This window comes from Lithobates pipiens, unplaced genomic scaffold (assembly GCF_037356315.1).
Source record: "Lithobates pipiens isolate NorthernLeopardFrog02 unplaced genomic scaffold, aLitPip1_a1.2 Scaffold_23, whole genome shotgun sequence".
In the NCBI taxonomy this organism is placed as follows: Eukaryota; Metazoa; Chordata; class Amphibia; order Anura; family Ranidae; genus Lithobates; species Lithobates pipiens.
In genome coordinates, this window is record NW_027507785.1 from 48,869,836 (window position 1) to 48,896,495 (window position 26,660).

The following is a 26,660-nucleotide window of genomic DNA, read 5'->3' on the forward strand; positions in this document are numbered from 1 at the left end:
TGGTCTGTGTCAGCCATTATGTCTGGTCTGTGTCAGTCATTACGTCCGGTCAGTGTCAGTCATTATGTCCGATCTGTGTCAGTCATTACATCTGGTCTGTGTCATTCATTACATCTGGTCTATGTCAGTCATTACATCTGGTCTGTGTCAATCATTACATCTGGTCTATGTCAGTCATTACGTCCGGTCTGTGTCAGTCATTACGTCCGGTCTGTGTCAGTCATTACATCTGGTCTGTGTCAGTCATTACATCCGGTCTGTGTCAGTCATTAAGTCCGGTCTGTGTCAGTCATTACATCTGGTCAGTGTCAGTCATTAAGTCCGGTCTGTGTCAGTCATTACATCTGGTCTGTGTCAGTCATTACATCTGGTCTGTGTCAGTCATTATGTCTGGTCTGTGTCAGTCATTACGTCCAGTTATTAAGACCTCAATGATGTTATGTTGCTTTTGCTTGGAATCCATTATTTACCTGCAATGAAAAAGAAGAAGAAGAAGAGTTACTATAGAGGAAGTGTTACTCCACCAACATGTCACATTTCAATGACCTATGTAAGTTAATAAAGTTATGCCCACTTTTGCATTACTTTTTGGTACAACCCTCATATAAAAGAGGTTGGTTGTCCTCTGAAGACATTATTTCTCTTGAATAATTTGTTGTATAACATGCTGGAGAAAGATAAATATCACTTGAAGCAAAGCTTTCCTTATTTTACACAACATGTAACAAGAGTGAGTAGGGAAGGGGCCCGGTCAGGGAGACTTTATGGGGCCACATGATTTCTACCGGCGGCAATGAATGGATGGCACCCAGCGCAACCGGGGAAAATCCTGGGGCTCCGCTAAACCGGAAGAGACCAAACTAAATAGATCAAATGTGGGCACAACAATTTATACCTTCCTGGCAGCTCTGTACTGTGCTGAGCAGAGGAATTATCGGAAGGATTTCAGAAATAATAATGATAATAATAGATTTTGGTCTTGTTGTAAAGCAGACGCCTCCTCGTGTATTAGGAGCAGGTGACTTCTCACATCGTAATTTCTCTTCCTAACACCACTTCCTGAGCAGAGACCAGTGCGAGGAGTGTGCATGTCTACTATCGTATGCAGAGATGATGGGGGCTGTGCATGTGCTGCTGATCCTGGGGGTGCTGCCAGGTGAGAGCCGGGGGTCTGTGTATGGGGGGTGAGGGGTTCCCACTCTATATGAGGGTCTGCATGTTTGGCAGGGTGTTTCCACAAGGGCTGCAACTAACAATTATTTTCACAATCGATTAGTTGCCCGATTATTGTTTTGATTAATCGGTTAATAACCTTAAAAAAAAGTGTGGTGTATAATTTAGTTAATATGTTGTTTTTTTTTTAAAAAGGCAATTTATTCTTAACTATCTGTATGCAGTGGTAAATATAAATAACCAACTATATGGTTAGGGAGCAAAATCTCTAATCCACTCTGAGAATAACAGACAGAAGAGATATACTGTATACAATATTAGAGGAGATATATACTGTATATACTATTAGAAGAGATAGACTGTATATACTATTATAAGATATATATACTGTATATACTATTAGAGGAGATACATACTGTATACACTATTAGAGGAGATATACTGTGTATACTATTAGAGGAGATACAATGTATATACTATTAGAGGAGATATACTGTATATACCAGGGATATGCAATCAGCAGACCTCCAGCTGTTGCAAAACTACAAGTCCCATCATGCCTCTGTCTCTGAGTGTCATGCTTGTGGCTGTCAGAGTCTTGCTATGTCTCATGGGAGTCATAGTTCTGAAACAGCTGGAGGTCCGCTAATTGCATATCCCTGGTATATACTATTAGAAGAGATACACTGTATATACTATTATAGGAGATATATACTGTATATACTATTAGAAGAGATATGCTGTATATACTATTATAAGAGATATACTGTATATACTACTAGAGGAGATATACTGTATATACTATTAGAGGAGAGATATACTGTATATACTATTAGAGGTGATATAATGTATAAACTATTAGAGGAGATATACTGTATATACTATTAGAGGTGATATAATGTATAAACTATTAGAGGAGATATACTGTATATACTATTAGAAGAGATATATACTGTATATACTATTAGAGGAGAGATACTGTATATACTATTAAAGGGTGAATCTGGTAAATATCATCAGACTCAGAGATCAAAAGACCTGTGAAGCTCTGGTGAACTCCATGCCCAAGAGGGTTAAGGCAGTGCTGGAAAATAATGGCGGCCCCGCACACAATATTGACACTTTGGGCCCAATTTGGACATTTTCACTTAGGGGTGTACTCACTTTTGTTGCCAGCAGTTTAGACATTAATGGCTGTGTGTTGAGTTATTTTGAGGGGACAGGAAATTTACACTGTTATACAAGCTGTACACTCACTACTTTACATTGTAGACAAGTGTCATTTCTTCAGTGTTGTCACATGAAAAAGATAGAAGAAAAGATTTACAAAAATGTGAGGGGTGTACTTACTTTTGTGAGATACTGTAGGTGCTGCAACTAAGGCCGAGTGAGCCTGAAGAGGCAGAAAGTTGGGAGCTGAGGGCAGTGCTGCTGAAGTGTAGCCAGGTGGCTTGGTATTTTTAGGTTATTGTGTTCTGTTGGAGAGGATCCCCTATGTGGACATTACCATCGGGGAAATGTGCTTTTCATTTTAACCACTTGCCGCCCGCCAATTGTCAAATGGTTTCAAAATCCTGACTGGACGTCATAGACCGCCCCCGGGGGCGCGCATCGCGGCGATCGTTGTTGCGGTGTGTTAGTCTGACACCCCGCAACTACAATCTCGGTAAAGAGTCTCAGCCGGAGACTCTTTACCATGTGATCAGCTGTGTCCAATCACGGCTGATCACAGTGTAAATAGGAAGAGCTGGGGATCGGCTTTTCTTCACTCGTGTCTGTCAGACGTGAGTAGAGGAGAGCCGATCGGCTGCTCCTCTGACAGGGGGGGTCTGTGCTGATCGATTATCAGCACAGCCCCCCGAGGATGCCCACACTGGACCACCAGGGACGTCACCAGACCACCAGGGATGCCCAGCACCAGGTATGCCACCCTAGACCACCGGGGATGCCAGTCAGTGCCCACAATGGATGCCAATCAGTGCCCATAATGGACATCACTGATTGGCATGCGTTATTGTTTGGCACTGATTGGCACACATCAGTACAATACAATGCTGCCTATCAGTGCCCATCCGTGCCACCTATCAGTGCCCATCCGTGCCAACTATCAGTGCCCATCCATGCCACCTATCAGTGCCCATCCATGCCCATCTGTGCCGCCTATCCTTGCCCATTTGTGCCGCCTATCCATGCCAATCCGTGCCAGCTATCCATGCCAATCCATGCCAGCTATCAGTGCCAATTGTTGCCACCTATCAGTGTCCATCTGTGTCGCCCATCAGTGCCACCTATCAGTGCCCATCAGTGCTGCCTACCAGTGCCACATATCAGTGCCCATCAATGCCACCTCATCAGTGCCACTTCACTGGTGCCACCTCATCAGTGCCGCCTTATCAGTGCCCTCAGTGCCGCCCCACCAGTGCCCATCAGTGAAGGAGAAAACGTACTCATTTACAACGTTTTGAAACTGAATACAAAAAAAACATTTTTTTTTTTCAAAATTTTTGGTCTTTTTTTATTTGTTTAGTAAAAAATAAAAACCGTAGAGGTGATCAAATACCACCAAAATAAAGCTCTATTTGTGGGAAAAAAATGATAAAAAATTAATTTGGGTACAGTGTAGCACGACCGCGCAATTGTCATTCAAAATGCGACAGCGCTGAAAGCTCAGAATTGGTCTGGGCAGGAAGGGGTTTAAGTGCCCAGTACTGATGTGGTTAAATAACAGTGGACTGCCACGTCCTAAAATACAATTCTAGACTGGCGAAGTTCATTAAAAATGTATCACCAAAAACATGATCACCCCCCATCACAGGTAGTTCTGTGTATGGAGGTCGGATGTCACAACTCTATTGGGGGTCTGTATGTGGGGACAGGGTGCTCCCACTCTGCAGGGCCAGATTAACGTAGGGGCTATTGGAGTTGCAGCTCCAAGCCCCTACCTTTAATATAGGCCCAGCAGGGTTGGACTGACCATTTGGGCACCGCCATTGCCCTATTGATGCTGTCCACTGCCAAAAACCCAGCCCCAAATGCATTTTGAAAAAAATAAATAAAAAATAAATTGTAAAAAATAAATTATAAATAAATGAAATAATAAAAAAAAAAAACGCTAACACTGTCCACTGCACTCCTTACACCATCCACTGCTCTCCACTGGAAAAAAAATAATAAAAAAGTAAAATTGTAAAAAACAAAACAAAAATAAGAATGTAAACAATAAAAGATTGCAATAAATAAAAAAAAATATATAAAAAAAAAATATACATAAAATTTGGGCTCATCCGCTCGGGTTCTCTTGCACATACTGTGAATGAGCAGTTTGTTAAAAATACCTAATTTGTTTTAATAAAAATTTGTTTGTGTTTTAATTTTATTTATTAACCATAAAAACGGCCCTCCAAAATCCTCAGTACCAGGCCCATGATGCTCTTAATCCGGCCCTGCCACTCTGTACATAGTTGGGGGGGAGGGGCGCTGCCTTCTGGAACTTTCTCTATTTTTCAGAACATATTCATGTAGTCTGTACTCCTGAATGTGAAACTGACAAGTTACAGGTATTGGTCTCTTCTCTCTGTCAGGATCTCTACTACAGACAGTCAACAATACGCTGACAATCCATGTATGGCAGACTCCAGTAATATGGGCCACAGAGGGCAACTCCATAACCTTACCGTGTGAGTACAGATTCATCGGAGAAGAAGCTTCCATCGGGTCCTACAAGTGGTACAGACACATAATGAGGAGCGGGGTGGAGGTCTCTGAGAATAATAAGAATTTCTCTGGAAGACTCTCCAAAGTGGACCAAGATCAGTTCTTCCATGGACGATCGGCCGCCATCACCCTGAACCCGGTGGTCTTGGCAGACGCCGGGATGTATTACTGTGAAGTCACATTTCAAATCGGCCAACAAATATCCGGAGATGGAAATGGGACTTTCCTCAATGTGACAGGTGAGATCTGTATTTACTGTCCTGGTTGTGTAATTATCATTATAGTTACAAAGCTAAATTTCTTATGATAAACCTTTCCATAGACATGAAAGATCCCATTCAGAGATCAGCCGAAGGGTCCCTGAGGGGCCAACAACGTACTAGACATGGGCGCCGTCAATAAATTAGTTTCGTTCCGTTCCGTTACGCTTCGTATTAAAATTAATTCGTACTTCGTATTTCGTGTCCGAAATTCCATTTCATTTCGTACAAAATACGAATTGTCGTTAGGTGCGCTAACTTGTACGAACGTTCGTTACGATGAATTTAAAGGCAAAAATATACCTCAATATGACAGTTCGATGCTGATGGAAGTTTTGGTTTTTAAGAATTTCCTATCCGAAATACGACTTTTTCGTTAGATGAGGAGCTCCCACCATCCCTGTGCTGTGCTGACTTCCTCCCAAAAGTTCGTATTTTGTACAAAAATTCGGGCGCATGGCAATTCGTATTTAGGATCCTCCCGAACGTACGAATTTAGGGAAATTCGTACGAAACGAATCGCACATGTCTACAACGTACCAACCTTCCCTATGTACAGTAAGCAGGTGCAGTTAGCTAGTCTGTCACTGGGTGGCTTTGTCCCAGAATAGAGTGTGGGGACAGAGAATACTGTCCCTATTAGTTAGAGACCTCCCCTAATAGGGATGTAATGAGTGATTCGGTGCCCACATATAAGCCAGGTTAGGAGGAGCCTTAGTGCAGTTGGGGCATGGGAGCCAGATACCCCACCAGCATGCAGATGTAATCAGCTAAGTGGTGGCCCTGGACAGGGCTGGAGGGTCAGGTAGTTCTGCACTCAGAAATGCCGGCTGTAGTCATCCTGTCTCTTATGGTGGTGGAGGCCAGAGCAGGGTGTGGGCGGGTTGAACTAGTTAGGTAGCTCCCGTCCTGGCCGGGGAAGGCGAGGGTTCATTTTTGTTCTGCTTCCTTGGTCTTTTTGGTGGGTACTGCTCTGGGTCAGGCCCACTTGCCCGTATGATATACATCGGGGCAGCCAGAGAGATTCCCCCAGAGGCTTACAGAAATGAGATTGCCATCGCAGCTGGGAGACGTGGGGGCTGTAAGGGATGACGAAGGATGAAGAGACCCGTAGAAGACGGAGAATGTGGTCTGTCATGGTCTTTTAACTTGGGGTTGACCATGAAGACACCAATGCTGGAGAAATGCCTCTGAAGGACTATGATTACTGGACTACACTTTTGCAGGAATGCCGGGGCAGCACTTTGCCTATAGTTATAGTTAGGAGTAGGGAAGTATCGTGTCTTGTCTGTTGGACTGTCAAATGTCTATTTTTGCACGTTTGCCAAGTAAAGTATTGAAATGTTGTCCTTGCCTGGTCTGAAGTTACTATAAAGAGGTAGATCGTAAGTAACCAGCACACACACAGGCAACCGGTGGGTCTTAACACTCTGGGATATGAAAACATTGGTGTAGAATGGAGTAATATGAAGACACATGTGGTTACCTAGAGTAACGGAAGTGTAACAAGCAGCCTGTCGATCGCGTTTGCCTGTTATAGGTGGCATGGCCTCTAGTAATTAGGGTTGTCGGCACTCCTTCCGCCAGCGGTTTGTCTCCCATAGCAACGGGAATAGATTGCACTGCAGAGGTTCCCATCCTGTACAGAGTATGGAGTTGAAGAGTTACATTAGGCGCACATGTGGAGCCCTCTACTTGGGAGTAGTAGTGGAAAACTATGAACAGGTGGCTGTGGCTCAGCGTGTCCCTCCAGATTGTCACAGGGAACTGAGAGTTAATTGGAGAACAGTTGCATGCAATGTACAGAGTGTATGTTCATCTCTAAGAGTAGAGGTCCGCCTTAAGGTTGAGTATTTCCCCAGCCTTGTCCCAGGGCATTGGTGAATTCAGCACAAAGTAGAGATACCCCATGTGTGAGTGTGTGGAGTGACACTGTGCAAAGTGTAGAACGCAGCCCAGGAGAGCCCACATGGGGCAGGTCCATGTGACCCAGTATGTGGTGCCCAGCGAGTTAAGGAGGAAAACATGGAGGATGTGACCAAAAACTTCACCACTGCCCCACCTGCCCACAGGTGTACAAAAGGCCTTTTAGGCCAAGCCAAGTGTCCCCTGGAGGGAGGTTATCTGCCTGGAGGACCTGGGCGATGTGTACTGAAACCAGAAGTCAATTGCATTGATCCTGTCTCAGGAACTAAATCCAAGAAGTTGTGAACTAGACACAGATAGCCTAAGGCAAGCCAGAGCCCTCAAAATGAGTACTAATGACCCTGGGAGGGAGAGAGACTGAGTAAAGGGGAGATGACTTGAGTGTGTGTGCTGCTTTCACATGTGACTGCTGCAGATCGTCCACTATATGTGATTGACAAAGTACTGTCAAGTGACCTCAGCTAGTATGTCTAAACTGATGTGACTGTAAATGTAAAACTTTGAAGTAACATCAGTACACCCCTACTCATTGAATGAATGAATGAATGAAATACTTATATAGCGCACAATGCGAACTGAATCGCCTCTAGGCGCTGTGGCGAGCTTTGATCATCTGCTAAAAGAGGAAGGTCTTGAGTTTTTTCCTAAAAGCCAGGTGATTTTCTTCCAGGCGGATGTTTATTGGTAGAGCATTCCATAGCCGAGGCCCTTGGACAGCGAATCTCCGATCCCCCTTGGATTTATACCGGGCTTTGGGCACGAGGAGGAGGTTTTTGTTGGCTGATCGAAGACTGCGGTTTGGTGTGTAATGATTTATTTTCTCCATTAGGTATTGCGGAGCTTCTCTATGCACGCATTTGTGGGTGAGGCAAAGGGTCTTGAACGTGATCCGATTTTTTACGGTTAGCCAATGTAAGCTCCTCAGTGAAGGAGAAATGGATTCCCAGGGTTTTTTCCTGTTATCAGCCTTGCCGCCGTGTTTTGGATCAGTTGTAATCGCGCAAGTTGATATTGTGGTAATCCTATGTAAAGCGAGTTTGCGTAGTCCAGTCGTGAATTAATGATTGTTCCAACTACCACTGCTTTGTCATTCTTTGGGATAAAAGGGATGAGTCTGCGAAGCATGCGCAGCAGATGGTGAGATCGACTGACTACTGCTCCTATTTGCGCATCCATTGACATTTGTGCGTCTAAAATAACCCCGAGACTCTTGGCTTTGGTCTTTGGGGAGATAGTCTGCCCAAAGACGGTTGGTGGAGACCAGGAGGTTTTGGTTGCGGGCTTATGATTTGGGTGTAAGATAAGAAGCTCTGTCTTTGATTGGTTCAGCTGGAGGGAGTTGGTGGTCATCCAGTCCTCTATTGATTTGAGGCAGTTTTCAAGTTGTTGTTGGTGATCTTTTTTTCCATTGATCCGGAAATAAAGTTGCGTGTCGTCAGCGTAAGAGTGGAAGCCGAGATCTGAGCATCTGATGATTTGAAGGAGTGGGCGAATGTAAATGTTGAAGAGAACGGGTGACAACGGAGAGCCTTGAGGGACTCCGCAGGTGACTGCCCGAGTTTCGGAGAGGAATTTTCCTAGTTTCACTGTCTGTGACCGATTTCCTAGGAAGGACGCGAACCAATGGAGATCTATGTCTTGGACTCCGGCTACTTCTGTGAGGCGGACGAGTAGAGTATTGTGATCTACTGTATCAAACGCTGCACTTAGGTCTAGCAGTACGAGGAGACATGGCTCTCCGTCATCTGCCGCTTCGAGGGCGTCATCCCAAATCTTGAGGAGAGCTGTTTCTGTTCCATGACCCGGGCGGAAGCCTGATTGCAGCGGGTCCAGGAGTTTGTGAGTATCCAGGTGAAGTTGTAGCTGATGTACTACAGCTTTCTCCATGATCTTAGAAATGGTGTTGAGGCTTGTAATTGGCCTACGGTTGTTTGGATCCTGAGGGTCCAGGTTTGGTTTCTTGAGTAGAGGTTTGACGGATGCTGGGAACAATCCCTTCGTGGAATGATCGGTTTATGAGGTGGGTTATGGTTGGAGCCACGATGTCAGAGCATTCTTTCAGTAGTTTTGTGGGGATGATGTCAATAGGTGAGGTACTGTCACGCAGTTTATTAACTCATTCACAAGGGGGGGGGAGATCTGAGGGCAGGAGGCAGAATAAAATGTCTTTAGGTTATTTTCTCTTCTGGTCAAATGTTCCTCAAATGTTATGGACCGTAGTAAAGGTAGGTTCATTCATAATGAACGGAGAGTGAATTGAGAAAATGCTGCATTACAGCCACTAGATGGAGCTCAGGATCATAGGAGATAAATACACCTTAATTAGTTACCATTTTACTTATATTAGGAAAATCACATCTGTATCCCATACCAGACATTATAACCAGATTGTTGTGAACAGAGCCTGGACATGTTCGGGGAGAGCAGATGTCAATTACAGATCCAGAAGGGAACGGAATCAGAAATGTGAGATAAGAAGCAGAATGAAGTGAGGAGGCATGTGTGTTTCTGGACTGTCTGTGAGATTTGTTTAGTTTTCACTCTTTGTATCTACAGACCAACAAAATGTATATCTTCTGCTCAATTACTATCATATATCTTGCTTTTCTTCAAGAAAATAAAAGAAATCTTTTGCTTTTGTACTAGCTTCTGCAAATACCAGAATTTCAGTACATAAAAGTCACCCGTTCTTGTACTTCCGTGGTGGAATTGTTGGCGGGGTCCTCCTTCTGTTGCTCTTGTCAGCAGCTGTATATTATATGTGCACCAAACAAGGTAGGTACTACCAGTGATGACCACATTATTAGTATACAGACAGGTAGATGGTGGTAGAGGGGTCGTTGTATCTAAATGGGAGGGGGGGGGGTCTGTATTCTATATAGCATGTATAGGGTATAACAGATTCTCATGTTCCTCATGATTTCTCATGTTTCTCATGACTCTCACGGACAACAACCTACTCGACCCCCTACAGTCCGTCCACAACATTCCACTGAAACTTCCCTACTAAAACTCACCAATGACCTACTAACTGCTAAAACCAATGGCCATTATTTCATACTCATACTCCATATGCCTACTAGCCTGAACGTAGTCCCGTCCTAACGAAATAACGTCATCACGTTAAGTACGATCAGATTTTCTGACAACTTTGTCCGACCGTGTGTATGCAACAGTTTCGGACAAAATCCGACAGACAAAATCCGACGGATTTGGTTGTCGGAATGTCCGACCGTGTGTACAAGGGCTAAGCCGGACAAAGTTGTTAGAAAATCCAATCATACTTAATATGATGACGTTATTTCGTTACGACGGGACTACGTTCAGGCTAGTAGCCAATAGCTTTGGTCTAGGAATTTGATCTGAGCATGCGTGGCACTTTGTCTGATCGGAATTCTCTACACATGATCGGACAAAGTCCGATCGGATCATGTTGTCGGAAAATTTTATAGCCCAGCTGGAAAACTTGGTCCGTCGGAGTATGTCCGATGGAGCCCACACACTGTCGGATTATCCGACAACACGGTCCTATTGGACATTGTCCATCGGAATGTCCGACCATGTGTACAAGGGTTAAGACCTCTCTACTGCCTTCGACACAGTTGACCACCTGCTCCTCCTCAGCAAACTACACTCCCTGGGCCTCTGTGATTCTGCTTTATCCTGGTTCTCCTCCTACATATCTCAGCGCACTTTCAGTGTCACAACTACATCTCCGCTCCTCTTCTGCTTTCTGTTGGGGTACCCCAGGGCTCTGTCCTTAGGCCCCTCTTATTCTTGCTCTACACCTCTTCCCTGGGTCAGTTGATGACCTCCCATGGCTTCCAATACCACCTCTACGTTGATGACACCCAGATCTATCTCTCCACTCCTCAACTCACCCCCTCAATCTCCTCAGGGATCTCAAACTTACTGAATGACATATTGGTATGGATGTCACACCACTTTCTCAAACTCAATCTTTCTAAAACTGAGCTTGTTATATTTCCTCCTTCCCGGTCCCCCCTCCCCTCGTGACTTTACCATTAAGATCAACAGCATAACCATTGGTCCCGCCACACATTCCAGGGTGCTGAGTGTAATCCGTGACTCTGACCTCTCCTTCAGCACCCAACTCCAATCACTGGCTAAATCCTGCCGCCTTCACCTCCACAACATCTCCAGAATTCCACCCTTCCTGACTAATGACACCACAAAGCAACATGACTACTGAAACTCTCTCCTTAATGGCCTACCCTTACACAGCCTATCCCCCCTTCAGTCTATTATGAATGCTGCCCCTCTCTGCCAATCCCTTCACTGGCTTCCCCTACCCCACCGTATAAAATTCTAAAAGCTAACCACAACATACAAGGCCACTCACAACATTGCCCCCATCTACATTACCAACCTCATCTGCAGATATCGCCCTAATCGAGATTGTAAACGCACAAAAAAAAAAAAGGAAAAAAAAACTGCAAGACAAAGGCATAATGAGCTAATATGCAAAGCATACTAGCTCATTGTGTAATACCTTAGATCGGTCTCCGTACACTGCTTCGGCCGGCGCCACATCGCTCCCGGTGTTATACCGTGTATCACAGGCTCTTGCGATGTGATTGGGTGGAGCTGCGATTACGTCACTCCCGGTAGCGGCACGTCAGCTGAAGCAACGTCACGAACAAGCCGTGGCTTCAGTGCGCATGTGCCAATGATGTCAGCACATGCTAATACAAAGGATATCTCCTAAATGGTGCAGGTTTAGGAGATATCCACGGTAGCTACAGGTTAGCCTCATTATAGGCTTACCTGTAGTAAAAATTGGATAGTAAGGGTTTACAACCACTTTAAAGCAGCCATTGTCAACCAGGGTTTCTTGGGATTCCTAGAGTTCCTCCAAAAATTGTTAGGGGGTTCCTTGAACTATGGCTGATTGACATCCTATTTGATGGTGTAGCCATAATTCTGGAGCCAATACCACTTGGCAGAGTCAGCACCATGACACCAATTATCTTTTTTCGCTGTCTGTAAGGCATTTAGGTTACAATCTGAATGTATAATCTCTGTACAATCAACTTTAGATTTACTAAAACTATACAATATGAGAACCTACCTAATCTATCCAATCAATTTTTATCCAACCAAGGCAACGCTTGCACTACATGCATGCCAGTAGATATAAATGAGGTTACACAGATTGTAGGGCGTATGATGAACGTAAGGGTGCCATTCTCACCACCACTGTAAGGGGCAATCTTCCCCTAGACAACCAATGGAAGGGTCTTCCCACTGACCACCAATGTAAGGAACATTCTTCCCACTGATCAACAATGTAAGGAACATTCTTCTCACTGATCACCAATGTAAGGAACATTCTTCCCACTGATCACCAATGTAAGGAACATTCTTCCCACTGATCAACAATGTAAGGAACATTCTTCCCACTGATCACCAATGTAAGGAACATTCTTCCCACTGATCACCAATGTAAGGAACATTCTTCTCACTGATCACCAATGTAAGGAACATTCTTCTCACTGATCACCAATGTAAGGAACATTCTTCCCACTGATCACCAATGTAAGGAACATTCTTCTCACTGATCACCAATGTAAGTAACATTCTTCCCACTGATCACCAATGTAAGGAACATTCTTCTCACTGATCACCAATGTAAGGAACATTCTTCTCACTGATCACCAATGTAAGGAACATTCTTCTCACTGATCACCAATGTAAGGAACATTCTTCTCACTGATCACCAATGTAAGGAACATTCTTCCCACTGATCACCAATGTAAGGGACATTCTTCCCACTGATCACCAATGTAAGGAACATTCTTCCCACTGACCACCAATGTAAGGAACATTCTTCCCACTGATCACCAATATAAGGAACATTCTTATCACTGATCACCAATGTAAGGAACATTCTTCCCACTGATCACCAATGTAAGGAACATTCTTCCCACTGATCACCAATGTAAGGAACATTCTTCTCACTGATCACCAATGTAAGGAACATTCTTCTCACTGATCACCAATGTAAGGAACATTCTTCCCACTGATCACCAATGTAAGGAACATTCACCCCACTGATCACCAATGTAAGGAACATTCTTCCCACTGATCACCAATGTAAGGAACATTCTTCCCACTGGCCACCAATGTAAGGGACATTCTTCTCACTGATCACCAATGTAAGGAACATTCTTCCCACTGATCATCAATGTAAGGAACATTCTTCTCACTGATCACCAATGTAAGGAACATTCTTCCCACTGGCCACCAATGTAAGGGACATTCTTCTCACTGATCACCAATGTAAGGAACATTCTTCCCACTGATCATCAATGTAAGGAACATTCTTCTCACTGATCATCAATGTAAGGAATATTCTTCCCACTGATCACCAATGTAAGGAACATTCTTCTCACTGATCATCAATAGTGATGGCCGAACGGTTCGCCCGGCGGTCGTTTCGCGGCGAATTTCCGACTTTCGCCGTCCGCGGGTTCGAACGCCTTTTTCCGTCGTTCGCCCCGGCGGACTTACGTGTTTAATGTATACAAGAACTTTAACCTTTCGTGACACGTTTATCATGTGTTACAGGACAACCAATTGAGACATGACAGCTCATGGACACTTGGACATTCCCCCTAACCTATAAATACACCCGATCCGGTGGCCATTTTACATTCTTTCTTCTGTCACTGTAGGGAAAGGATCCTGTGTGGAGTAGGGACAGAGAAAACGCTAGCTATTTGGTACACAAAAGTTCTTTTCAGGACTGGTATAGGTGTTAGGTCAGCAGCCTGAGTTTCTTTTGTCAGTTTAGATAAAGGGACAGAGCGCTGTATGCTGCTATTTTAGGGACAGCTCAGCCAGATTAGTCTTTCTTCATCATCATCATCATCATCATCATTAGCTGTTACTATCAGGTCCACAAAAGAGCTGTTCCAGCTAATCGTTCCAGCCTACTCTTTTTTGCCAATTTGTATAGGGACAGGCAGGAAGCAGTGTGTCAGGCAGTGAGGATAATTTTAAAGACTTGCTGTTACTATTAGTTCCACAAAGGTTCTTTTCAGGACTGGTATCAGTGGTACGGTAATAGGCTTGTACACGTATAATATTCTTTCTTCCAAATATAGAAAGAATATTATACTTGACTGCTGCCCTTCTGCTGCAGTCTGCTAATCATTCACAACTCACTTGTTCCACAAAGCTCTTTATCAGGACTGGTAACTTGGTCTGTCTAGGGTGCTACGGTACATAGGCTTGGGTGCGGTACAGTCTGCTGTTCTGTAAGGACCGCTATCGGTCCACAATACATAGGGTTGCCGTGCACTACTGCTGACCGCTGCCCTATACTGCAGCAGTCCTTCATTGGTATAGGGACTGACGTACAGTCTGCTAATCACTAACACACAACCTGCTTGGTCCACAAAAGTTCTTATAAGGACTGGTAACTTGGTATAGGGTGCTACGGTACATAGGCTTGAGTGCGGTACAGTCTGCTGTTCTGTAAGGACCGCTATCGGTCCACAATACATAGGGTTGCCGTGCACTACTGCTGACCGCTGCCCTATACTGCAGCAGTCCTTCATTGGTATAGGGACTGACGTACAGTCTGCTAATCACTAACACACAACCTGCTTGGTCCACAAAAGTTCTTATAAGGACTGGTAACTTGGTATAGGGTGCTACGGTACATAGGCTTGAGTGCGGTACAGTCTGCTGTTCTGTAAGGACCGCTATCGGTCCACAATACATAGGGTTGCCGTGCACTACTGCTGACCGCTGCCCTATACTGCAGCAGTCCTTCATTGGTATAGGGACTGACGTACAGTCTGCTAATCACTAACACACAACCTGCTTGTTCCACAAAAGTTCTTATAAGGACTGGTAACTTGGTATAGGGTGCTACGGTACATAGGCTTGAGTGCGGTACAGTCTGCTGTTCTGTAAGGACCGCTATCGGTCCACAATAGATAGGGTTGACGTGCACCACTGCTGACCGCTGCCCTATACTGCAGCAGTCCTTCAGCGGTATAGGGACTGACGTACAGTCTGCTAAACACTAATACACAACCTGCTTGGTCCACAAAAGTTCTTATAAGGACTGGTAACTTGGTATAGGGTGCTACGGTACATAGGCTTGAGTGCGGTACAGTCTGCTGTTCTGTAAGGACCGCTATCGGTCCACAATAGATAGGGTTGACGTGCACCACTGCTGACCGCTGCCCTATACTGCAGCAGTCCTTCAGCGGTATAGGGACTGACGTACAGTCTGCTAAACACTAATACACAACCTGCTTGGTCCACAAAAGTTCTTATAAGGACTGGTAACTTGGTATAGGGTGCTACGGTACATAGGCTTGAGTGCGGTACAGTCTGCTGTTCTGTAAGGACCGCTATCGGTCCACAATAGATAGGGTTGACGTGCACCACTGCTGACCGCTGCCCTATACTGCAGCAGTCCTTCAGCGGTATAGGGACTGACGCACAGTCTGCTAAACACTAACACACAACCTGCTTGGTCCACAAAAGTTTTTATAAGGACTGGTAACTTGGTATAGGGTGCTACGGTACATAGGCCTGAGTGCGTTACAGTCTGCTGTTCTGTAAGGACCGCTATCGGTCCACAATACATAGGGTTGCCGTGCACTACTGCTGACCGCTGCCCTATACTGCAGCAGTCCTTCATTGGTATAGGGACTGACGTACAGTCTGCTAATCACTAACACACAACCTGCTTGGTCCACAAAAGTTCTTATAAGGACTGGTAACTTGGTATAGGGTGCTACGGTACATAGGCCTGAGTGCGTTACAGTCTGCTGTTCTGTAAGGACCGCTATCGGTCCACAATACATAGGGTTGACGTGCACCACTGCTGACCGCTGCCCTATACTGCAGCAGTCCTTCAGCGGTATAGGGACTGACGTACAGTCTGCTAAACACTAATACACAACCTGCTTGGTCCACAAAAGTTCTTATAAGGACTGGTAACTTGGTATAGGGTGCTACGGTACATAGGCTTGAGTGCGGTACAGTCTGCTGTTCTGTAAGGACCGCTATCGGTCCACAATACATAGGGTTGCCGTGCACTACTGCTGACCGCTGCCCTATACTGCAGCAGTCCTTCATTGGTATAGGGACTGACGTACAGTCTGCTAATCACTAACACACAACCTGCTTGTTCCACAAAAGTTCTTATAAGGACTGGTAACTTGGTATAGGGTGCTACGGTACATAGGCTTGAGTGCGGTACAGTCTGCTGTTCTGTAAGGACCGCTATCGGTCCACAATAGATAGGGTTGACGTGCACCACTGCTGACCGCTGCCCTATACTGCAGCAGTCCTTCAGCGGTATAGGGACTGACGTACAGTCTGCTAAACACTAATACACAACCTGCTTGGTCCACAAAAGTTCTTATAAGGACTGGTAACTTGGTATAGGGTGCTACGGTACATAGGCTTGAGTGCGGTACAGTCTGCTGTTCTGTAAGGACCGCTATCGGTCCACAATAGATAGGGTTGACGTGCACCACTGCTGACCGCTGCCCTATACTGCAGCAGTCCTTCAGCGGTATAGGGACTGACGTACAGTCTGCTAAACACTAATACACAACCTGCTTGGTCCACAAAAGTTCTTATAAGGACTGGTAACTTGGTATAGGGTGCTACGGTACATAGGCTTGAGTGCGGTACAGTCTGCTGTTCTGTAAGGACCGCTATAGGTCCACAATAGATAGGGTTGACGTGCACCACTGCTGACCGCTCACCTATACTGCAGCAGTCCTTCAGCGGTATAGGGACTAAGAGTTTTGTCACAGGGTCATTTAAAAAATGACATGCAGAGGAAGAGGCAGGCCCTTCCGCAGGGGTGGTAGGGGTAGGGCAGGAGCAACAGGCTTGAGCCAAAGTGGGAAGTTGCAGAAGGTGCGTTCAATTACTTTAAAGGATGCACCAGACTTGGTTGAGTGGCTCGCTCAGCCTTACTCTTCTGCACCCTCCTCATCCTCTCGATCTGCACCCTCTTCTTCACTCTCTGCTATGTGCACCCCCAAAGACACTACCACCAACAACACGACCACCACCACCACCACCACATACCTTCCGCTTGAGTCACTGGAATTATTTTCCGATCCATATCAAGAGGACATTTCTGATGCGCAGCCACTCTTGGTATTGGATCAGGAAGAGGAGGTAGCAACAAGCGCTACTCAGCAGTCTGACGCCAGTACCCAGATCAGCCCAAGGAGGAGGTTGGTCCCCGGTGTTGCTGCCTACTCTACTTATAGCGGTGGGGAAGGTGACGTTGATGATGACGTGTCTAGTGATGTCACGTGGGTGCCCACAAGAGAGGAAGAGGAGGGGAGTTCAGAGGGAGATATGGACCAGCAGATAGGGAGGAGAAGCAGCAATGACTTACATTGCACAGCAGGGACAAAGCAGACTGCAAATGTATCAGGAGCGAGTCATCGACCATGTACGGTCACATCTGGCGCTCCCAGGACACCGGCACATGGCTCCGCAGTGTGGGCTTTTTTTAACGTGTCCGCTGCTGACAATAGCGTTGCCATCTGCAATCTTTGCAGTCAACGCGTTAGTCGCGGTAAGCCCAATACTCACCTAGGGACGACCGCCTTAAGAAGGCACATGAGCAGCCATCACCGAGCCCAGTGGGAGCAACGGAACACACAAAGCCACACTGCAGGCTCTCACCGTCCAGCCTCGTCTTCTACTTCTCCTTCTCCTCTCTCCTCACAATTGTCCTCCACTCCACCTTCCATCACGCCAAGCTCACATTTTTCTGCAAAAAGGCAGGCTTCCGTGGGCCTAATGTTTGAGCGTAAAAAAATGATGACGCCGGATAACCCTCTTGCCCAACGGTTGGCGGCTGGCTTGTCAGAACTCATAGCCCGCCAACTACTGCCATATAAACTGGTGGACTCGGAGGCCTTTCGCAAATTTGTGGCCATTGGAACACCACAATGGAAGGTCCCAGGAAGGAAGTATTTCTCAGAGAAGGGCATCCCAGAGCTATATGGCCATGTTCAGCGGCAAGTGAATGTATCTCTGGCACACAGTGTCGGTGCCAAGATACATCTGACCACAGACACGTGGTCTAGCAAACACGGGCAGGGAAGGTATATCAGTTTTACTGCCCACTGGGTGAACCTTCTGACGGCCGTCAAGCATGTAACCCGTGGCACCCGTGTAGATTTGGTTTTACCGCCACGGATTGCATGCAGGCCTGACTCTTCTTCTCCTCCTCCTACTCCATCCTCCTCCCTCTCCTCCTCAGCTGCCTCCTCCTTTTCCGCTGCTAGCGTCTCTTCCACTGCACCGCCCAAGCTCCCCAGAACCTATTCCACATGCCAGGTGAGACGTTGCCATGCCGTGCTGCGTCTGTTGTGCCTGGAAGCAAAGAGCCACACTGGCCCGGCACTCCTTTCAGCTTTGCGTTCACAGGCAGATGAGTGGCTAACACCGCTCAATTTGACAGTTGGTAAAGTGGTGTGTGACAACGGTGCCAATCTGCTTAGCGCATTGAAACAGGGCAAAATCACGCACGTGCCGTGCATGGCACACGTCTTAAACTTGGTCGTGCAGCGATTCCTTGTCAAATACCCTGGGGTCCAGGACATCTTGCGGCAGGCAAGGAAAATCTCGGCCCATTTCAGAAGATCTTACACGGCCATGGCTCGCCTTGCTGACATTCAGCGGCGACACCATCTGCCGGTCAGACGTCTTATTTGCGATTGCCCGACGCGATGGAACTCAACCTTCTATATGCTTGATAGGCTGCTCCAGCAGAAACGTGCAGTTAACGTCTACCTGTATGAACTCTGCGAAAGAAACGGTTCTGGGGAGCTGGGTTTTTTTTCACCGCGCCAGTGGCTGCTCATGCGCGACACATGCAGACTTCTGCGGCCATTTGAGGAGATCACCAAACTGGTCAGTCGCAGCCATGGCGCCATCAGTGACATGGTACCTTATGCCTTCTTTCTGGAGCGTGCATTGCGTCGTGTCATTGATCAGGCTGTGGAGGAGCAGGAGCGGGAAGATGAGGAAGTCGCAATGCTGGATGAATTCCCAGGGGGGGCTACTCTATCTGAGACAAGTCAACAACAGGAGTCTGATGAGGAGTCAGAGGAGGATGGTGCCGGGGCGGATGAGCAGGAGCAAGAAGAGCATGCTTTAAACCTTTCTGGGATCCCTGTTGTGCGAGGATGGGGAGAGGAGAATGAAGAGGACGACATTATCCTGGATGATGAGCAGGAGCCAGGCCACCACACCGCTTCCACTTTAGTGCAAATGGGGGCCTTCATGCTCCAGTGTTTTAATAGGGACCCCCGTATAAAAAGCATGAGGGTCAAGGACCAGTACTGGGTGGCAACGTACTTAGACCCCCGGTACAAACACAAAATGGCGGAAATGTTACCGCCGTCGCAGAGGGCTGTCAGAATGCAGCACTTCCAGGCCTTGCTTCGAGAAATGCTGCATTCTGCTTTTGCGTGCGCTGGCAGAGGAGCAATTCCCACTCCCAGAGAAGGATTTGCGGGTACCAATCCAACAGCGCCTGCAAGAAGAGGCCGGTTTGAAGATGTGTTGGTGACTTCGGATATGAGGTCATTCTTTCAGCCGACCCATCGACAGGTGTCATCCGGATCCAGCATCAGGGAACGCCTAGACCGTCAGGTGTCCGACTACATTGGGTTAACGGCCGATGTGGACGCTCTGAGGAGTGATGAACCCCTAGACTACTGGGTGGGCAGGCTTGACCTCTGGCCAGAGCTTGCCCAATTTGCAATCGAACTGTTGGCTTGCCCCTCATCCAGTGTCCTGTCCGAAAGGACGTTCAGCGCAGCAGGGGGGATTGTGACCGATAAGCGTACTCGCCTAGCTCACCACAGTGTTAACTACCTCACATTTCTAAAAATGAATGAGGCATGGATCTCGGAGGAATTCAACACATGTGATCAGTAGACCATGTATATGTCTATAAACAATTTTTGGAATCAAGCACACAGACCTTCTTAATTCATTTGGCTCACTTCCCTGACCCAAAAAAGCACACCGTACTATATGCCCCTACCCTCCTCTTTGAAGAGGTTGAGCGGTGTCATATTTCTACTGGGGCTGCTTATTATGAGGGGTTCCCACCATCCCTGTGCTGTGCTGACTTCCTCCTGGGTGTTCTTATTATGAGGGGCTCCCACCATCCCTGTGCTGTGCTGACTTCCTCCTGGGGGTTCTTATTATGAGGGGATCACACCATCCCTGTGCTGTGCTGACTTCCTCCTGGGGCTGCTTACGGTGCTGCTGTCAGCGCTGTATGTCACGGAGCTGCTGTCAGCGCTGTATGTCACGGAGCTGCTGTCAGCGCTGTATGTCACGGAGCTGCTGTCAGCGCTGTATGTCACGGAGCTGCTGTCAGCGCTGTATGTCACGGAGCTGCTGTCAGCGCTGTATGTCACGGAGCTGCTGTCAGCGCTGTATGTCACGGAGCTGCTGTCAGCGCTGTATGTCACGGAGCTGCTGTCAGCGCTGTATGTCACGGAGCTGCTGTCAGCGCTGTATGTCACGGAGCTGCTGTCAGCGCTGTATGTCACGGAGCTGCTGTCAGCGCTGTATGTCACGGTGCTGCTGTCAGCGCTGTATGTCACGGAGCTGCTGTCAGCGCTGTATGTCACGGAGCTGCTGTCAGCGCTGTATGTCACGGTGCTGCTGTCAGCGCTGTATGTCACGGAGCTGCTGTCAGCGCTGTATGTCACGGAGCTGCTGTCAGCGCTGTATGTCACGGAGCTGCTGTCAGCGCTGTATGTCACGGAGCTGCTGTCAGCGCTGTATGTCACGGAGCTGCTGTCAGCGCTGTATGTCACGGAGCTGCTGTCAGCGCTGTATGTCACGGAGCTGCTGTCAGCGCTGTATGTCACGGTGCTGCTGTCAGCGCTGTATGTCACGGAGCTGCTGTCAGCGCTGTATGTCACGGAGCTGCTGTCAGTGCTGTATGTCACGGAGCTGCTGTCAGCGCTGTATGTCACGGAGCTGCTGTCAGCGCTGTATGTCACGGTGCTGCTGTCAGCGCTGTATGTCACGGAGCTGCTGTCAGCGCTGTATGTCACGGTGCTGCTGTCAGCGCTGTATGTCACGGAGCTGCTGTCAGCGCTGTATGTCACGGAGCTGCTGTCAGCGCTGTATGTCACGGAGCTGCTGTCAGCGCTGTATGTCACGGAGCTGCTGTCAGCGCTGTATGTCACGGAGCTGCTGTCAGCGCTGTATGTCACGGAGCTGCTGTCAGCGCTGTATGTCACGGAGCTGCTGTCAGCGCTGTATGTCACGGTGCTGCTGTCAGCGCTGTATGTCACGGAGCTGCTGTCAGCGCTGTATGTCACGGAGCTGCTGTCAGTGCTGTATGTCACGGAGCTGCTGTCAGCGCTGTATGTCACGGAGCTGCTGTCAGCGCTGTATGTCACGGTGCTGCTGTCAGCGCTGTATGTCACGGAGCTGCTGTCAGCGCTGTATGTCACGGAGCTGCTGTCAGTGCTGTATGTCACGGAGCTGCTGTCAGCGCTGTATGTCACGGAGCTGCTGTCAGCGCTGTATGTCACGGAGCTGCTGTCAGCGCTGTATGTCACGGTGCTGCTGTCAGCGCTGTATGTCACGGAGCTGCTGTCAGCGCTGTATGTCACGGAGCTGCTGTCAGCGCTGTATGTCACGGAGATGCTGTCAGCGCTGTATGTCACGGAGCTGCTGTCAGCGCTGTATGTCACGGAGCTGCTGTCAGCGCTGTATGTCACGGTGCTGATGTCAGTGCTCTGTATTACGGTGCTGCTGTCAGTGCTCTGTATCTCCTGCACCCTCTTGTTTGCCTACCCTGGTCCCTGACCTTCCCTCTCCTCCATTGCCTTCATTAGCTCCATAGTCCTGAATTGTCAGAACAATTTCCCAAATAAAAAAAAAATGCTTGTAGTTATCGATCCCAAATTCACCTCATACATGTATTATGCTATTGTCCAGGTGGTGGGACTACGTGCTACCCCCTAATAATTACCCCGTGGCCGCAAATTCGACCTAAAGGTTTGCGAAATTCGCCTCCCATTGAAGTCAATGGAGCCCGCGGCGAACGGTCGTTTTCGCGAACGTTTGTGTCCGTTCGCGTTTCGCGTTCGCGAAACGTCCCGTCGGAAGTTCGTCCATCACTAATCATCAATGTAAGGAACATTCTTCTCACTGACCACCAATGTAAGGAACATTCTTCCCACTGACCACCAATGTAAGGAACATTCTTCCCACTGATCATCAATGTAAGGAACATTCTTCTCACTGATCATCAATGTAAGGAATATTCTTCCCACTGATCACCAATGTAAGGGACATTCTTCTCACTGATCATCAATGTAAGGAACATTCTTCTCACTGACCACCAATGTAAGGAACATTCTTCCCACTGACCACCAATGTAAGGAACATTCTTCTCACTGATCACCAATGTAAGGAACATTCTTCTCACTGATCACCAATGTAAGGAACATTCTTCTCACTGATCACCAATGTAAGGAACATTCTTCCCACTGATCACCAATGTAAGGAACATTCTTCTCACTGATCACCAATGTAAGGAACATTCTTCCCACTGATCACCAATGTAAGGAACATTCTTCTCACTGACCACCAATGTAAGGAACATTCTTCCCACTGATCACCAATGTAAGGAACATTCTTCTCACTGATCACCAATGTAAGGAACATTCTTCCCACTGATCACCAATGTAAGGGACATTCTTCTCACTGATCGCCAATGTAAGGAACATTCTTCCCACTGATCACCAATGTAAGGAACATTCTTCCCACTGATCACCAATGTAAGGAACATTCTTCCCACTGATCACCAATGTAAGGAACATTCTTCTCACTGATCACCAATGTAAGGAACATTCTTCTCACTGATCACCAATGTAAGGAACATTCTTCCCACTGATCACCAATGTAAGGAACATTCTTCTCACTGATCACCAATGTAAGTAACATTCTTCCCACTGATCACCAATGTAAGGAACATTCTTCTCACTGATCACCAATGTAAGGAACATTCTTCTCACTGATCACCAATGTAAGGAACATTCTTCTCACTGATCACCAATGTAAGGAACATTCTTCTCACTGATCACCAATGTAAGGAACATTCTTCCCACTGATCACCAATGTAAGGGACATTCTTCCCACTGATCACCAATGTAAGGAACATTCTTCCCACTGACCACCAATGTAAGGAACATTCTTCCCACTGATCACCAATGTAAGGAACATTCTTCTCACTGATCACCAATGTAAGGAACATTCTTCCCACTGATCACCAATGTAAGGAACATTCTTCCCACTGATCACCAATGTAAGGAACATTCTTCTCACTGATCACCAATGTAAGGAACATTCTTCTCACTGATCACCAATGTAAGGAACATTCTTCCCACTGATCACCAATGTAAGGAACATTCACCCCACTGATCACCAATGTAAGGAACATTCTTCCCACTGATCACCAATGTAAGGAACATTCTTCCCACTGGCCACCAATGTAAGGGACATTCTTCTCACTGATCACCAATGTAAGGAACATTCTTCCCACTGATCATCAATGTAAGGAACATTCTTCTCACTGATCACCAATGTAAGGGACATTCTTCCCACTGATCACCAATGTAAGGAACATTCTTCCCACTGGCCACCAATGTAAGGGACATTCTTCTCACTGATCACCAATGTAAGGAACATTCTTCCCACTGATCATCAATGTAAGGAACATTCTTCTCACTGATCATCAATGTAAGGAACATTCTTCCCACTGATCACCAATGTAAGGAACATTCTTCTCACTGATCATCAATGTAAGGATCATTCTTCCCACTGATCACCAATGTAAGGAACATTCTTCTCACTGATCATCAATGTAAGGAACATTCTTCCCACTGATCACCAATGTAAGGATCATTCTTCCCACTGATCACCAATGTAAGGAACATTCTTCTCACTGATCATCAATGTAAGGAACATTATTCTCACTGATCACCAATGTAAGGAACATTCTTCCCACTGATCACCAATGTAAGGAACATTCTTCTCACTGATCACCAATGTAAGGGGCACTCTTCTCACTGATCACCAATGTAAGGGACATTCTTCTCACTGATCACCAATGTAAGGAACATTCTTCTCACTGATCATCAATGTAAGGATCATTCTTCCCACTGATCACCAATGTAAGGAACATTCTTCTCACTGATCACCAATGTAAGGAACATTCTTCTCACTGATCACCAATGTAAGGATCATTCTTCCCACTGATCACCAATGTAAGGAACATTCTTCTCACTGATCATCAATGTAAGGAACATTCTTCTCACTGATCACCAATGTAAGGAACATTCTTCTCACTGATCACCAATGTAAGGGACATTCTTCCCACTGATCACCAATGTAAGGGACATTCTTCTCACTGATCACCAATGTAAGGAACATTCTTCCCACTGATCACCAATGTAAGGAACATTCTTCTCACTGATCACCAATGTAAGGGGCACTCTTCTCACTGATCACCAATGTAAGGGACATTCTTCCCACTGATCACCAATGTAAGGGACATTCTTCTCACTGATCACCAATGTAAGGAACATTCTTCCCACTGATCACCAATGTAAGGAACATTCTTCCCACTGATCACCAATGTAAGGAACATTCTTCTCACTGATCATCAATGTAAGGATCATTCTTCCCACTGATCACCAATGTAAGGAACATTCTTCTCACTGATCATCAATGTAAGGATCATTCTTCCCACTGATCACCAATGTAAGGAACATTCTTCTCACTGATCATCAATGTAAGGAACATTCTTCCCACTGATCACCAATGTAAGGATCATTCTTCCCACTGATCACCAATGTAAGGAACATTCTTCTCACTGATCATCAATGTAAGGAACATTATTCTCACTGATCACCAATGTAAGGAACATTCTTCCCACTGATCACCAATGTAAGGAACATTCTTCTCACTGATCATCAATGTAAGGAACATTCTTCCCACTGATCACCAATGTAAGGATCATTCTTCCCACTGATCACCAATGTAAGGAACATTCTTCTCACTGATCATCAATGTAAGGAACATTCTTCCCACTGATCACCAATGTAAGGAACATTCTTCTCACTGATCACCAATGTAAGGAACATTCTTCTCACTGATCACCAATGTAAGGAACATTCTTCTCACTGATCACCAATGTAAGGATCATTCTTCCCACTGATCACCAATGTAAGGAACATTCTTCTCACTGATCATCAATGTAAGGAACATTCTTCTCACTGATCACCAATGTAAGGAACATTCTTCTCACTGATCACCAATGTAAGGGACATTCTTCTCACTGATCACCAATGTAAGGGACATTCTTCCCACTGATCACCAATGTAAGGGACATTCTTCTCACTGATCACCAATGTAAGGAACATTCTTCCCACTGATCACCAATGTAAGGAACATTCTTCTCACTGATCACCAATGTAAGGGGCACTCTTCTCACTGATCACCAATGTAAGGGACATTCTTCCCACTGATCACCAATGTAAGGGACATTCTTCTCACTGATCACCAATGTAAGGAACATTCTTCCCACTGATCACCAATGTAAGGAACATTCTTCTCACTGATCACCAATGTAAGGAACATTCTTCTCACTGATCACCAATGTAAGGAACATTCTTCCCACTGATCACCAATGTAAGGAACATTCTTCTCACTGATCATCAATGTAAGGGACATTCTTCTCACTGATCATCAATGTAAGGGACATTCTTCTCACTGATCACCAATGTAAGGAACATTCTTCTCACTGATCACCAATGTAAGGGACATTCTTCCCACTGATCACCAATGTAAGGAGCATTCTTCTCACTGATCACCAATGTAAGGAACATTCTTCTCACTGATCACCAATGTAAGGAACATTCTTCCCACTGATCACCAATGTAAGGAACATTCTTCTCACTGATCATCAATGTAAGGAACATTCTTCTCACTGATCACCAATGTAAGGAACATTCTTCTCACTGATCACCAATGTAAGGAACATTCTTCCCACTGATCACCAATGTAAGGAACATTCTTCTCACTGATCACCAATGTAAGGAATATTCTTCCCACTGATCACCAATGTAAGGAACATTCTTCTCACTGATCACCAATGTAAGGAACATTCTTCCCACTGATCACCAATGTAAGGAACATTCTTCTCACTGATCACCAATGTAAGGAACATTCTTCTCACTGATCATCAATGTAAGGAACATTCTTCTCACTGATCACCAATGTAAGGGACATTCTTCTCACTGACCACCAATGTAAGGAACATTCTTCTCACTGATCATCAATGTAAGGAACATTCTTCCCACTGATCACCAATGTAAGGAACATTCTTCTCACTGATCACCAATGTAAGGACCATTCTTCCCACTGATCACCAATGTAAGGAACATTCTTCTCACTGACCACCAATGTAAGGAACATTCTTCCCACTGATCACCAATGTAAGGGACATTC

The 26,660-nt window shown here is 46.2% G+C and overlaps 1 protein-coding gene across 2 annotated transcripts in view; it reads left to right on the forward strand.

Moving 5' to 3' along the window:
- The first annotated feature begins 1,058 nt into the window (after nt 1-1,058).
- The window catches only part of LOC143926951 (natural cytotoxicity triggering receptor 3-like), a 33,618-nt gene continuing 8,016 nt past the window's right edge, over nt 1,059-26,660 (forward strand). For both annotated transcript variants that reach the window (XR_013262162.1, XM_077450981.1), the window contains exons 1-3: nt 1,059-1,156; nt 4,755-5,126; nt 9,720-9,848. Coding sequence is in view for 1 of the 2 variants with exons in the window: in XM_077450981.1 (XP_077307107.1) it covers nt 1,111-1,156; nt 4,755-5,126; nt 9,720-9,848 (547 nt within the window). In the remaining variant the exon portion in view is untranslated. The remainder of the gene's footprint in view (nt 1,157-4,754; nt 5,127-9,719; nt 9,849-26,660) is intronic.